The sequence below is a fragment of the Parus major genome, chromosome 1A (genome assembly GCF_001522545.3).
Source record: "Parus major isolate Abel chromosome 1A, Parus_major1.1, whole genome shotgun sequence".
NCBI lineage: Eukaryota > Metazoa > Chordata > Aves > Passeriformes > Paridae > Parus > Parus major.
The window spans coordinates 58111708-58126923 of NC_031773.1; the positions used below are offsets into that span (position 1 = coordinate 58111708).

General features: G+C 37.2%; 1 protein-coding gene across 3 annotated transcripts in view; it reads right to left on the reverse strand.

The window, feature by feature from the left end:
* TRIM24 (tripartite motif containing 24) overlaps positions 1 to 15216 on the reverse strand; it is a 55739-nt gene that overhangs the window by 11758 nt on the left and 28765 nt on the right. For all 3 annotated transcript variants that reach the window (XR_004497431.1, XM_015628296.2, XM_033514286.1), the window contains exons 3-11: positions 13075 to 13222; positions 10997 to 11129; positions 9583 to 9699; positions 8444 to 8558; positions 7674 to 7820; positions 5112 to 5229; positions 3628 to 3893; positions 2783 to 2947; positions 1061 to 1237 (exon numbers count right to left, since the gene is read on the reverse strand). Coding sequence is in view for 2 of the 3 variants with exons in the window: in XM_015628296.2 (XP_015483782.1) it covers positions 1061 to 1237; positions 2783 to 2947; positions 3628 to 3893; positions 5112 to 5229; positions 7674 to 7820; positions 8444 to 8558; positions 9583 to 9699; positions 10997 to 11129; positions 13075 to 13222 (1386 nt within the window). In the remaining variant the exon portion in view is untranslated. The remainder of the gene's footprint in view (positions 1 to 1060; positions 1238 to 2782; positions 2948 to 3627; positions 3894 to 5111; positions 5230 to 7673; positions 7821 to 8443; positions 8559 to 9582; positions 9700 to 10996; positions 11130 to 13074; positions 13223 to 15216) is intronic.

Below are 15216 nucleotides of genomic sequence, written 5' to 3' on the forward strand. Positions count from 1 at the left end.
TGGTTTCTTTCCATATGTAAAATAATGTTTGATAAGATGTACCCAAAGTGGGTGCAGCAGCTTTGGCAAGGTCAGCATATTTATAGTGATTTGGGCCATGTATCTTAAAAGCATAAACTCAATCACACACAAATAGAAGAGTTCATCCTGTGCACAGAAATAAATATGCTGAAATGTCTCACAGACTCAGTAGTTTTATGACCATGTTGTGTAGCTCCCCCTTTAATTCTGACAGATACTGTAATTCTGCAGTCTATGTACTCCATTTTAATAAAGAAAACACATAGTATATAGGTAAAAACAAAGTACAGATGGGAGATAAAGGAAGTAACAGCAAGCTATAACTAGAAAACTGTGACACTTCAGATATCGACTAATCTTAGACCACAAAAACCAGGTTAGGCAGTTATGTGGAAAAATAAAGTCACCTGATTAAAAGTAACTCCAACATGGACCTCTGGCAAACACATACCATTCAAAAGAAACTATAAAAGGGAAGCTTAGAAGGTTAAGAAATTATGATCTTACTATGTTATTTCAATCACCACCTCACAGGCATGATAGAAAATATATGAAAAAGTTGTATGAAAAGAAGTACCAAAAGGAAAAGATGTAAGGAATATAGCCAGTATGCTGACCATTAATACCTACCCATGATAGCTCTTTCAATAAGGTAAAAATAGATTTTAAAAATGTTAAAAAACTACCAGAAATGCCATCAGTACTCCACTGCTATCTATGGACACTGGTAAATGAAAGCTAAACTAATACATTTTTGTAAGAATCGTTATGAAGGCTTCAGAAAAATATGCAGCACACAAATCAACAAGTCTAATTACAATTACAGCTTGTAATCCTATTTTTCTTAGTTGTTCTAACAGCTGTCTCCCAGAACGGTTCTGAATATTTCCAGCAACATGCAGGCAACTCTGAATTGTTTATTTCCTAGAACTGTTTTCGTTCTGACAAACAGAATTTCAGTCTAAAAGGTTTTTACTTCTCACAAACATTGAGACTTCAAAATAGAATCCATAAAACATTGCCTCTATGTCACACTTACATCAGGGAGAGATGGCAGATTATAGGAGCTACCCACTGGGGAACTCAAATCTATCACAGGGGGACCGTAATTCTTCCCATCACACCCAGCACTGGTGACTGTGGGGCTGGATGGAGTCGATGTTGTGCTGCTTGCAGTTGAAGGGGTGGTTGAAGTTTGTCCACTACTGATCTGCCACTAAAAAGAAGAGACAAAAATCTGAAATTCAGCATTTTTTTTCTCTGCAACAGGTCACATCTACTGAATACACTGACAAAAGCAGAAGCTTAGTAAATATAAAACATAAAATCCTGATTTACTCTGAAGTTATCTCATTTCAAGAACCAATCTCACAAGACAACGTAAGATGACAAGTAGCTGAAAACTATGAATAGAAGAAATGAATGCAAATTCTTAAATCCAAAACTCTACCTCAGTGTTAAATATCTATTAATATTTCATGCTGCATTGACAATGTTCTGGAAGAAATGTAAGAGTTTTTGTGAAATAAAAGCATTAGAGGTAATCAGCTGAATGCACAACTACTCCAGCAGCTTCAACTTCCCCTCTTTCCTCAGCTGTCTTAAAGGTAAAGCTACCCCATGACAACCAAATAAATGGCTATAGTGTCACCTGGATGCCTTGAAGTCTTTGATGTTGTGCTTCCCTTAACAACATACAGTGATTAAGAACTTGAAATGCTGACTGGATCTCCATCCACATAAACATTTAACACCATGATATGAAGTGCACAGTCAAGTCAGACCAAATTTCCTTTTCATTTATATGTATACAGTTTTCAATGACTTTAATGGAGTTTCCTGGCAACTGCAAGAAAAATCTGACTCTCTCAATCCCTTTTTAGTCAGTCATTCTATTTACTGGCCTCTAGTTTCAGAAAGACATTACTGAATAATGAGGTATCTTGAAAGAAAGGCTTGTAAGATAGGCCAGTCTTCTTCTCACAGGCACAGAATAGAAGTGACTTACTTTTTATTTGCACAAATTCTCTTAGATATTGTACAGCTTTCTTCCATTTAGTTGAAATTAGTTCTCTGATATCATAAGCACTGGAAACATAACTGGTATTACATCACTTTTCAGGTCACAGATTTGTTTGATTCTTTTCTACTTACCTGCACCCAGCGACTCATGTGTAATAATTTGCTTTTTAATAAAGATGAGCCTTCCTAAACATCCAGAACACACATGATGTGTTTGCTTCTGCCCCAGTTCAGCTGCTGATCAGTTGGGCACTGATCAGTCTCACTCAGCAGACATCCCACAATTGTGGACTCTCTTTTCTCCCCTCACCTGTAAGAGTTCAGATCTGCCATACTCTGAGGAACCTAGCAGCTCTAGATTTTTAGTCAAGGTTTCACCTGGTTCCTGCTGAAATCACTATCATCAAGCTAAAATGGGATTTTCTGATTTGTCTACTCACTGACTGCAGTGTGCAGACAATGGCCACGCTAAGTTTTGTGTAAGTGGTCAGAAACCACAGCAAGAGAATGGAACACCAACACAGCACACACAGTGGCTCACCTCCCTAATGCTTCAGCTGCTTAGAACTGTCAAAATGAAAGCAACTTGACAGTTTCCTCATTAAGAAAACTATGGGTATCTTGTCACAGAAAAATAATGCAGTCTGTTTTAACTGAAAAGCACTCTAGTAGTATAAAATGTAAGACACATTTGATGATTAATTTCTAAATGGAGAGTGAAAAGGTAAAGATATTCTACCTGTTTTATAGCTTGCTGGGCCAAGAATGCCATTTGCAGTGGGTTGGGCTTTACTGCTGGCCTTGGTAAGTTCTGATTTTGGGGAAATCTCATCTGTTGTGCAGGAAGAGCTGAACCATTGGGCTTGGGACCATGATTCTGAAAATGAATCAAGCGTGGAGGTGCCTACATAAAAACAATAAAAACAGTTCTGCAAGTTAGCTGAGATCTTTTCTATATTCCACACATTTTGTACTAAACAGTCCTTTTAAACTTCTGAAACTCCTCATAAATTACATGCAAATAAATAGTACCACACCATTTATCTGAAACATCTGAATGAATTTATCTCATTGATCTGAATGAAAAGCATTGAATTCCAATGTTAAAAGTAGTAGTAGACAGTAGTAGACTAGCTGACAGTTTTGAATTATTTTAATATATGAAGAGATAGAACAAGAGCCAGTGAGAGTGTTTCCAGCTTTGAAAGATATGTGAGAGAATCAATCATTGGGTATTAGGCAAAATAGATGTAGCAAAAAAAAATTACACTAACTTTTTGATCACTTGACAAAAACACAAAAATGTTGCTAAGCACTGTTATATGGCTGGATATAGCAAGATTTTATTTTTTTAAAGAATAAATATAGGCTGGGTGCTACCACACATTATGCAAGGCAAGTTTAAAATTCCCATTCATTTCACAGTAAAGAAAATGTCCTCTAAACCATCTACATAACTACATGCTGAAGATGAAGATCTCCAAAGTTATGTACCTAGATTTAAGTTCTTTCCTTTTTTTCTTATCTTTACTTTCTCCTTCAGTGCCACAGGAAAAAGAGACTCTGGAAACAGTCCTAAGTTACCTGATGAGAAGCAGGAGGCTGTTGCATGGCTCCTGGCATTCTGGTGTTTGGTAGAACTACTGGTCCTGCTCTGCGTTGAGCTTGCTGTCTCTGAGCCATGACCTGCTGCTGCATGTGCTGGAGGCGGAGCTGAGCTAGGCTGATCTGTGTTGGGAACTTGGAGAGCTGGTTGGGAGGTAAGCTGCCTGGTGGCTGTAAGTTTGGTTCCATCACAGGGCTCTTGGGCATATGTGGTGGAGTTTCCTTATCTTCAATTACCAAAGAACCTATTTTAACAAAATAAATAAAACCAGTACTGGAGTATGGCAGTTAGCAGAAACACCATCACGCTGCCAGAGACATGCAGTCTGACTAGAACTCAAACTCTTTCTGAAGTAACTTGTTTCTTTACTCAGACTTTATTTTACTTTTTCTTCACTGGTTCTTATATCTAGCTTAGCTACAGAAATTTAACATGTCTGATCATAAACAAAATAGCCTAAAGGTTGTGATTTCTGAAACTAGATAGATAAATATTATTTGGTTTTATCTGTCACTTAAACTCCTACAAGAACCCCAGTGCAGGTCTATACAGGTGCCATTTGTATTGCAGCACTTTTCAGAATGTAAGGGACCATATTTCAGAAGTTCATTAAATAAACATACACAAGAAAAAGAGCCCAGCAAACACAGGAAAAAGTCAGCTCATTACAAACATTTTATCTGAACAGCAGTTCAGAGTTATCACCACATAACCTGACAGCTGGTTTCTGGAAACATTTCAATTCTTGTCTCTAAGAAAATTATTTATAAAGAAGGAACTGGGAAAATTTCCTTGCTACCATCCAATGTCGTCATGAAAAAGGAGCTGCCATAGCACTTCCTTCCTCTGACATTGTAGAGAATCATCCATTTCCACCTCTCTACACTGAGAGAGCACTTTCTGATGAAAGGCAGAAAATGCCCCACAGATATCTCACCAAGCCTTCCACACATGACAGAAAAACAAAAATGTCTACCAAGGTAACAGTGGAGAGAGAAAGGAAGCACAATAACAGTCAAAATCCTGAAAGACCTCTAAAACCTTTAAGTCCTCCTGCAAAGCTGTTGAGTTCCTAGGGTGCTTATCATCGTGGCTGAAAGCTGTCCCATGGGAAAGGACTGGGAGTGCTGGTTGACAGCAGGAACCCTTTCTTTTGATGTGAAATAGGGTTAAAAACCGTTCCTTGTTTCAGAAGCCGGAAGTTAGAAGTATTGACCAGAAAACTGAAAGTGCTATTTTCACCATCACATATACCATTCAAACAAGATAAGTCTGTTAATATTTATCATAGTATTCATAAATAATACTTTTCCCCATGCAATGCACTTTGTTTTTCACAACTAGGGAAATGCATTAACAGAGTAAATGAAGAAATGAATATCACAGAGGCTATCATCACAAAAAGAAAGCTGCTTTAAAAATAGGATCAAGACACCAAAGGGCTAATAAAAATTTATCATACCTAGATTGAAAATATTCTGAGCCCAGAAGCTAGGATCACAGTGGAACTGGATGGTATTGTTAGTCACTGGGGAAGGATCACACCTTGCTCGGAGAAGATACCGTAGTCGATATGTAATCTAGAACAAGAACAAAAATAAGGGTTTTTTTTCCTCTGGGGCCAGAGCCATGTATCTGAACAGCACAAAAAACCCAAAACCACACACCCCCACACACACCAAAAAAAGCAACCAATCAAAATATCCCACCAACAAAACCCCCCCTGAACAAGCCCCTAGAGAATTGAGGTTAAAGATAGAGAAACTTGTCCAAGCTACAAATAAAGAGGTATTTTTAACATCTTTCCCTTATTCCTAAAGTAGTTTTAATAAGAAGTTAACTACAGCCTAAACAAAAATAACAATTCTTCCCTGTAGAAATACACATCCTTCTAAAAACTTGGCTGTTACATTCAATGACTTTAACTACTTGCAAGTGAAGCTTCGATTTACATAACCATTGATGTTTTTCCCCCCCCACAAATCTATTTTAGCCCATTCATTTTTCTTCCAAAGTATGCCATTCGTTTGGCAACAAGTATGATCACAGGGAATTTTCTTTTGTACTAAATTTAAGTTTTCTTCAGACAGCCAAAGAACAGATTTTTATAAACTGTCTTTGAAAACTCAGATTCAGAGATATTTTCAAATTTTTCCAATGACTTGGTTCCAAAGAACTGGATTGTGATTACACAAGAGAATATTCTACCAAATGCTCACAACTTATCTGCTTCCTAGAAAGAAAATGTTGTCTTGCAGTTGTTTCACTAGAAATGTCAGGAACTGATATACCAAAATATAACAGGCACTAATTTTAGAATCACACACAGCAGAGATGCTCAAAAAAAAAAGAACTTAAGGAGTTCAGTTCTTGTTTTTCTTGAGTGATAGATTATTTCCTGGAAAAGAGAGATACTTGGTGAAATCATCTTAACTGTTTAAAATTATACAAGTTTGAGGGGTTTTTTGCTTGTTTTTTTTTTTTCCTTTTACAGAGAAATTTTATAAGGACATCCAGTGTACAAGTTTTTTCTTTCAATTTTAGGCATGTCAGTTTAAGACCATACCCAAAAAACATTTTACGTGACTCAAGATTTTCAAATGACCATGGAAAATTTTTAAGTGCATTATTACTATTTTGGATAGAGATCTCCTTTCTAATGCTGCCTTTAAGTCTGATGGGCATTCCTTCCTCTCTCCTGGATTTGCTGGAGCAGAAGTTTCACATGCTCCTCTACGCAAAACTGCTTGGAAATAATTTTTTCCAAATGCCCACAGACAAGTTATCTACTCAACTCCCAAGGAGCACCAACTTTCTAAAGCTCAACCTGTTCTTTTGAAAACTTCTTTTCATTTGCTGAGGCTTTTTGGGCTAGATGGCCCTTTCTTTCAGCTGCCTAATGTTTATATGATTAAGATGCCTGAAACTCAACTTGTTTTCTTACTCATGTAGCAGAGCCTTGGTGGCAACACTAAGCAATTATAAACAACATGACTCAGTCTGATGTCCTTTTTCTCTATTCAATTAAAAAAAAAATATGACTGGCTGAGGCAGTATATGGCAGACCAAATTAACTTAACTACTTGAAGTTGATAAAAACAAGTAATATTCTGCTATAGCTTGCAGTATCAACAATGGCTATTAAAAAAAATAAAAAAGAAAAAGCCACCACCAAAAACCAAGAGCAAACCCAAACCAACAAATGCCACTGGATACCCTGCTAGGTTCTCAACTAACCAATGAGAAAATAAAGAAAAAGCTTTATGAACCAGTTTCTAGAAATTGGAAAAAAAAGAAGTATCTAGCATCTTTCCTCAACATTGCCCCAGATTGCTGCTGTCAGGCAAGTACAGTTTAGTAACATTTGGAAAAATAAAGGTGAGCTTTTGGTTTGTTTTTTTCCTTTAAAATTTTCTAGGATTTCTGTCCATCATGAACAGTCAGCTTAGAGTGACAGCATACACTCAGATCTTCAGGGTCATTATAGCAATGAAATATTTAGCTTTGTAATCATTTGTAAGGATAAACAAAAGCCTTAGTTTAATTTTTATCGATTTTGAAAGACTTTCAGTGGGAGATGAACCTGACAAAGATACACAATAGTAATTACATTAAAATGCTAGATACCAGACACTGTGATATACAAACACTGTTTTCCATGAACTCAGATGCTGTAGCAAGTATTGTAAAGAAGCACAATGATGATGTAGGACACACAACATTTTTTTCCATGTTTCATGGCTTCATGGTATATAACCCAGAGAAAAGGAGTTGTTCTTACTTCTGCAGATCTACAATAGTTCTGTGGTATTGTAACAGGAGAGAACCATGGCCAAAGAGCTAAATTAATAGAAACATTCTGTATTTATGTTTAAGAAAAAAACAGAAAAACTATATATAAATATTCTAATTAGTAGAAAATCATTACAAATTCTAATACCATAGCACTCCTGACAAGCATGTGCATGCATATCTGCAACTGTAGTCTCTAGATGAACAGAGAGAGCTGTCTTCCTAACCTTACCAAGCGTTTACTGTACAACAGTGCTGTGCTGCTCCCACTGGAAACTGCCCATTTGGAAAAATTTATGACGTGTTCCAGCTGTTTAGAGAGACCTGCCACTTCCTGTTGTTGCTGCAGAAGTTTCATCCTATGCTCTTTGGCCAGAGTCTGCAAGTAGAAAAGCAGTTCCAGTCAAAGGGTTCAATTTAAAGGTTTAATTTAAAGGAAAAAGGCTTTAGCTTTCACATTTGTAATTCACAATGATCAAGTGGTTTCACTTAGCTCCTCTAAAAAGGATCCCTGCCCCCTGATGCAGCTATCAAACAAGTCAGTACACATTTACTCAAGATATCAGGACTTTCTGTGCTAATGACAAATTTTTACATATATTTATATATATGTATGTGTGTTCCTCTCTACATACACACACACTTTTCCAAACACAACTGGAGATAATATTTTTCCAGGTGCCCATTCTAGACAATTCTCTCCTGTGATTTGCTACTGGATTACTGAATTTATGAAAAATTCTAATGGAACACTTTTCATGCATGATGCATAGAATTATGAATTACAAAAGCATGGAGAAAGAAACTGGCCACCCCTCAAAAAACAAACTTTCCTCCATCAAAAACCCCACTTGCTCAAGTAGCTTGTATAGGACATCTCTCCACTTTGGAATCATGATAGGACATGCACAGGGGACTAATGCTAGAAATTTACTTTAATGCGAATACATAGAAAAAATATGAAGACTGAAATTTACTTTCTTATGACAGAAATGAAATTACCTCCAACTGATGCAGCAGAGCTTTTCCTTTTTTATTTATTTCTACCATCAGTGTAAATATGGCAACTTTAATATCCTGTTCCACCTGCTTTTGATTCTGATTCACTTCAAGAATTCTGTAAGTAGACAGTATAGAAAATAATGTTCTTTAGCTCATAAATCCATCCTCTAAACAGTACTAAAAAAAAAAAAAATCTCTTGCTTAGAGTACAATACTTCTTGGTCATATCCACCAATTAATACATGTATCATCAGACACTTATATAGTCAGGAAAATTACTGGGAAAAAAGAGCAGGTAAGAGTGACCTATGATTAAATTAATTAACTGGTGGCAAATTCTAATGCTGTAACTCTGACTTCTGTCACTGATAAAAATTAAATGCTCTTTGTAATTGAAATTGTCCATTTTTAGAGCTCTGTCACTTTTCTGGAATGGTTCATGCCAATCAAAACTGCTTAAGTCTAATTTCCATCTAGGGTAGAATGGCACTAACTGAGCCATTTCAACAACAGTGCTCAAACTCATAACAGCAGAGCTAAATGTTATACTGGGGAAACCTCTACTGCAAAGATGAAGGAAGAGTTCAGGTCCCACTTGGCTTCTCTGACTGTGCTGAATCTCCCTGGGTACTGCTGCCCCTGAACTCTGCTGAAGAAGCAGCCACAAAGGCTCACTGCAGATTGTGTTTTACAGATTTATTTTTCTCCTAGGTTTGTGGTACCCAGTGAATACAGCCCCGAGCATAAAAGTACTACATAAATCTTCAAATACATGTCACAAACATTATGAAAACATGAGTCATAACCTTTCACTTTCAAAGAGGGATCTACAGTAAGAAAATTAATCTGCTGATGGTGGGGAGGCATTTAAGACTGTCTTCTACAGTCTTTATTTCGTAAGTTGTTTTGTTGCACCCAGGCAACTGCTGCCCATTAAGTCCACAGCCTGAGCAGAATTATTACCTAACACAACCAAGCATACTGAACAGGCAACAGTCCCTACAATGAACTTTAGGATACTTCTTTCTGGAAGATTAAAAGGAGAGAGGTACAAAATACACTAATTTAAACATTTCAAGAAACTATAGTATATGTTAAGTTGCCTTCTGTCAGTTTTAACCTCATAATCTGATACAAACCTGTTTTGGATCTGTTTCCCTGTATATTTTATGTACTTAGTCTTCTCCATCAATTTGGTGATCAGTGTCTCAATGATAACCTTCTGGTTCTGAAAAGCTTCTTCTATAAACTGGTACCTGTAGTAAAAAGCAGTGAGGATTTACACATGTAAAAGGTGTGATAAACTTGCTAAAAAGCAGGGGGACTTACAAAATAATACTTCTTTAGTTGAAGAAAGAGACTGCTCAAATCCAAAATGTAACTGTCACTGTGGAAGCGTATGTCAGCAAATGCTTATATGTTTAATTTATAGTATATTTAATTTTATAGTATATTTCTTGTCATATTGGAGGAAAAAATTATTATTTTCACAAATACAAAAGGACATTGTGTGACCTTAGCCTAATTTTAGCAAAAGAAAAGTTAATGCTTTGAGGTAGTCATCACTTTGAATGTGGAAATGCAGGTACACTATTACTTCATGCAACACAACGATGCAGAAATAGAAGAGACGACTGCTGAGTTGGTAGAAGTTGGCAACATTTTAAATCACAGAACCAAAATCTTTAACAATCTGAAGAAAAAAGAGGTGGCACATTATAAAAGGGATATAAATCCCAAGAAAAGGAGAATAAAAGAGGAAGACTGCAACTCTGCAAGAGCAATGTTTAGCCTGTTCCAAGGAGCAACAGCAGCCAACACTTCTCCACCTACTGACATTCACCTGGTCAGGCAAGTAAGCTCTCTGGGTGGTTGTACCAGGTATAGCAAGCATATTAATATTTAACCAGAGAGCATCTGTCCCAAAACACTACTATATGTGTTAACCAGCATGATTTTTGCCTTGTACTTAGAAGTTGTATATATTTCTGCTTTTCAGCTTCAGTGACCAGTAAGAGATGACCAAAAGAACAGCAACACAAAGATTTAAATATTATAGTGTTGTCTAAATACAGTAATAGCCAAACTGTAGGTTAACTCTTCCTTTGAAAGGCCTCTTCACAGAAAAAAAATCCCCATTTGCTCCATTCTGAAGCTGTTTGGTAATGCTGTTATATAATCTTGTTGAAGGACAAACAGAGAAATTACACATAAGTGTACAGTTGCATAACACAGCCCCTGTGTTTTTTAAGGACTCTCTGAAGAGCTGCATAGCAACAAATGCTAACCAAATAACTTGACTGCAAAAAAGGTCTTGTGCCTAAGTCACCAGATTAACAACTGGAAGAAGTATGTTTTATTCTATATGTAACACACACTCATCAGTCACATTCTTTGGGATACAAACTGTGGATTTTTTGTGAGTTTCATGTCTGAGCAGAAAATTTTAGTTTGCACTTTTTCCACCTGACGGTGTTCCATACAGCCAGAACTACAATCACCTTCAGGCTACCTTCCTGTGAGATGGATAAAACATACACTTTGCTTTGATACCTGTGCTCTTTGTGCTCTAGCAACTGACAGTCTCGGCAGGTCAACTTGTCACAGGTTTCACAGTACAACTTCAGCTGCTCCTTTTTGTGGTAAGGGCAGAACACTGGTCGCTGACTGGTCACACCAACTGCCTCTGTTGAATAAAGGAAGATGTTAGTACAGTCTATTGAACTTGTTCAAGTTTTCATTCTCCTGTTTTTCCTTCGACGTGCAAGTGTGTATCAGGTCACTCACTGAGACTGTAACAGCCATAAACTCAAACTGCAATGTCTCACTGTTGTTGCTCAAGCATGGAGCTAGCACTTTGTCTTAATGGAAAATGTCTAGAACCTATTTTAACATAATCTCTTATGGCCTCACAAAATTATTTACAAAAGGAGTAGCCAGTACTGTGGAGGCTGCAAAAAACATTTCATAATCAGCAAGCTCCTTTCTTAAATTGAGATGAGGAGGTGATTGATTTAATTCGTGCTCTGCCCTCTTTCTCAGCTGACCTGGTGGAAAGGGGTTTGAGGATATCAAGACATGGACATTCAAAGTGTAGAACATACAGAATCTAATAATGTAAATAAGGAGATATGAACTTCATTTCAGGACCCCATTCTTAATGGGTGAGAGGTCTCACTTCACTTTCTAGTGAGCAAATATCAAAGGGTAAAGGAAACACCACCAGATCATAGAAATTAAATCTGTTTCTTTAAACAATTTAACTGACAAAGCATGATTTCCAAGGGGTGAGGTTGGACACTGAGTTGATAAGGATTATACAGCCTGCAATGAAAACTGGCTTCACACTGCAGCCCATCCTTCACTGCAGATCAATAAGGTCTCTTTTTCATACCCATTCATTTACTGTTTTCAAGAAATCTGGAAGAAGCTATTTTCAGATCTGTATCCTTCAGTCAAAATTCTTTCCCGCTCACCAACAAACTGCCTCCCAAAGAGGCCTGAGTGCACTGAGATCACTCCTCCCACCAAGTCATGTTCTGCCTAACAGTCCACCAGCCACTTCTACCACTTTTGTCCTCTCTTGGAAGTACACCCAGGACTCATTTTTGATTAACCATATGTTAAAGTGGGATACAGCATACAGTGCACATCCTCAAAAAGTATCATGGTGGAAGATGCACTTTAAGCACCAGATTACCTCATCATACTAGATAGGGTGGAATGAAAATAAATATCTATTCTTATACATATATTTAAAGTAACATGTAACAATTGCTAAAAACCAAATAAAAATTATGTATTTACAAGAAAAATCATGCAAGTCCAATAGATGTATTAGAACCAGTAGAATGTCAGCATCCTATAATGTTTATTATCCTCCTATAATGACACTAAAAGACAAGACACAGTGGGGAAAAAAAAAATGAAACAAAGGAAGTTCTAAATGAATAGAAATACAACCTTTTCTACCACAGAGTAGCCAAGATTTCTTAGAGTACTGTACACCACTGCTGGTTCCCAATGCCCAAACAGATAAAGCCTGAGCAATTATAACTCAGAACTGAATGCCTGAAGCAGGAGACTGGACTAGATGAAGTCCCTTCTAGCCTGAATTATCCTAGATCCTCCTGAGGAAAAATGTCCCAATTCATAATATACTTCCCCTACATTTCTGAGGCAAAACATTTCAAGCTCAAAAGATACTTAGCTAAAACATGAATTTTGACTGTCTTTTTATCAGAATGCTGAAAAAATATAACCCATTAGTGCCCCTTTTCCTGCTGTATACAACAATAAAGCTCATATTAACAATTTGTTAGACCTCTAGTAAAACTAGAGAAGCCAAATGCCTGAAGAAGTATTTTCTGCAGCTGATCTCTAAAGTCTAGACAATAGTTTGCCATCAATCCATATAAAAGATAAAATCTATGTGTATTTATTGGTAAAACATGTTACATTTAAAAAAACATAACAAGAAAAGCAATCTGTACCACTATTCAGCTTATCTGAGACAAAAAAATGACAGATACCAGCTTTCAATTTATCACTTTTTTTTTTAAAATGTGTGTTGCTACAATATAATTTTCCATTGCCGACACAAATTCTTTGTGAAATTATAAATACATCACCTGGAGATACTTCCTCTTTCTGCCTCACAGTATGATCCTTTGTGAATTTAACCCTCTGGTGAGCTCTGATACAGGTCTTGCACAACCACTCTACACATTCCACACAAAACCCATGGGCTTCTGCATTGTCTTCACAGCTTGTGCAGACCTGGCAAGAGGAAGAAGAGGCAGCTGTTAAAATAAGTTTGGAATATACACACAGGTTATTTTTCATACATCATCAGTGCACTTTCATAGTTTTCTGAAAACTGTGAAATCAGAACGGAAAACTGCCTGAGGTACAGGAACATTATAAATAACAGCACAGAAGTAATTGAATGTGACTTTTCAAAGAAACAGGTCATTTTGTCAGTGTTACCCTAAAATCTCTGCCTGACATGATGGAAGACAGACCACTGCTTTCTGCCATTCTCTGCACACTTAGAAGCAATACAACGTTTACTATATACAAGATGCTGTTGTGAAATATTAACTAATGACAGAACACAAACAGCACTACTCTGATTTTAGAAGCCTCCCTCAGTTCACACAGCAGCTTTAATTTTAACTTTCAGTCACCTGCTTGGTTTCAGGAAGCACACACCGTACTGAGCAGCAAAGTTGCTCTCAAGAATCTCAGCATCATCTCTTTAAGACAGTAAGCCAGTTATGTTTGTCAAAAAAGATACCCCAGAACAGATTTGCAACCAATGCATAAAAATTTTCCAACTGTGGCCTGTTAATCCCTGGGGCTCTTTGGGCTATACCAAACAGACCTAGGGAAAAAAAAAAAGTAAGGAAAACAAACATGACAGCTGACCAAAACCTCTCTGCACTGACTAAACACATATACAAGAAAAAATTGCTACAGTACCACAATCTGAACAACAGGCTGAAAACTCTGAATGATGGACAACACCATTTCACACGTTCATATTGTCATTTCATTTTTACTCCCTTACATCTTTACAATGCCTTCAATGTCCTGCCTTCAATAGGGTTTTGGTAGTAAAACATAGTGCACTTGCTTATGCAGATCCTTGTTTAGTTAACTACCACTCTTTGCTGGCAATGTTTAGCACTGCTAAACAAACTGCAAACCAAAGCCTCAAGGTGTCTGAAGATTGCTACATCCTACAGACAACAGTGACAGATTTCTGCTTGCAGGAGCAACAAGGAGGAAATGTTAGGTTTTAGTTTTGTTTTCAGTTTGATTAAAGAAACCCAACCAAATGACTTCTGCACCCACACAAGGTAAATATAGATAAAGTTAAAGAGGAAGGAAATATTTCTATCTCATGCAGATAAAAATATATATACACAGAACCATGTTCCAGTTTCCCCTTCAGTAAAGAGAGGAAAATTAGCACAAAACTTGCCTTAGGCCAGATAGCAAGTTACTGACAGAACTGGAACTGGAGTTCCAGGCTTATTCTTCTGGATCATGTTATCTCTCAAAGTAAGTATCTTCTGAGAAATGAAGTTACAACACAAGGGCTGTTGACCCCTCTTGTTGTCACTTGGGAGTTTCAAGCAGTTTCTTTTCATTAAAGATGACCTGCAAAGGAGAAAAAATTGGGCTTGTGCCCCTTTTTCTGTTTCTTTACAAAAATGAGGCCTGGATTTTCTTTTTCTTCCCCTCCTTCTCTTAACAATAAAAATTTTTATTCCTATCCAAACCAGTAGACTAGGGAGAAATACCAGAACATCATAAAAAAAGTCTAGAAAATGGAAATAAAGCAATTAAAGGAAGTAAACTGTAATCAGGAAACTGACTTTTCTTCCTTTCTGTCCTGATTTCAGCTGGGATAGAGTGGGGGGTTTTCCTTAGTAGCTGGCACAGTGCTGTGGTTTTGGATTTAGTATGAAAATAATGACAGCAACAACCAGAACATCAATGTGTTAAGCTTATACAAACTCAAGGACTTCTCAGCTTCCCATGCTCTCTGCCAGTTCGCACATGAACAAGGAAGGAGTGTGACCATCTGAGCTGAACTTCCCACAGGGATATTCCATACCACAGAATATCATGTTCAGCATATAAACCATGGGGAGTTGGGTGGGAGGCACCAATCTCTGTTCAGGGACAGGCTGGGCATCGGTCAGTGGGTGGTGAGCAAATTTATTTGGCATCACCTGTTTGTCTTGGGCTTTATTCCTCCC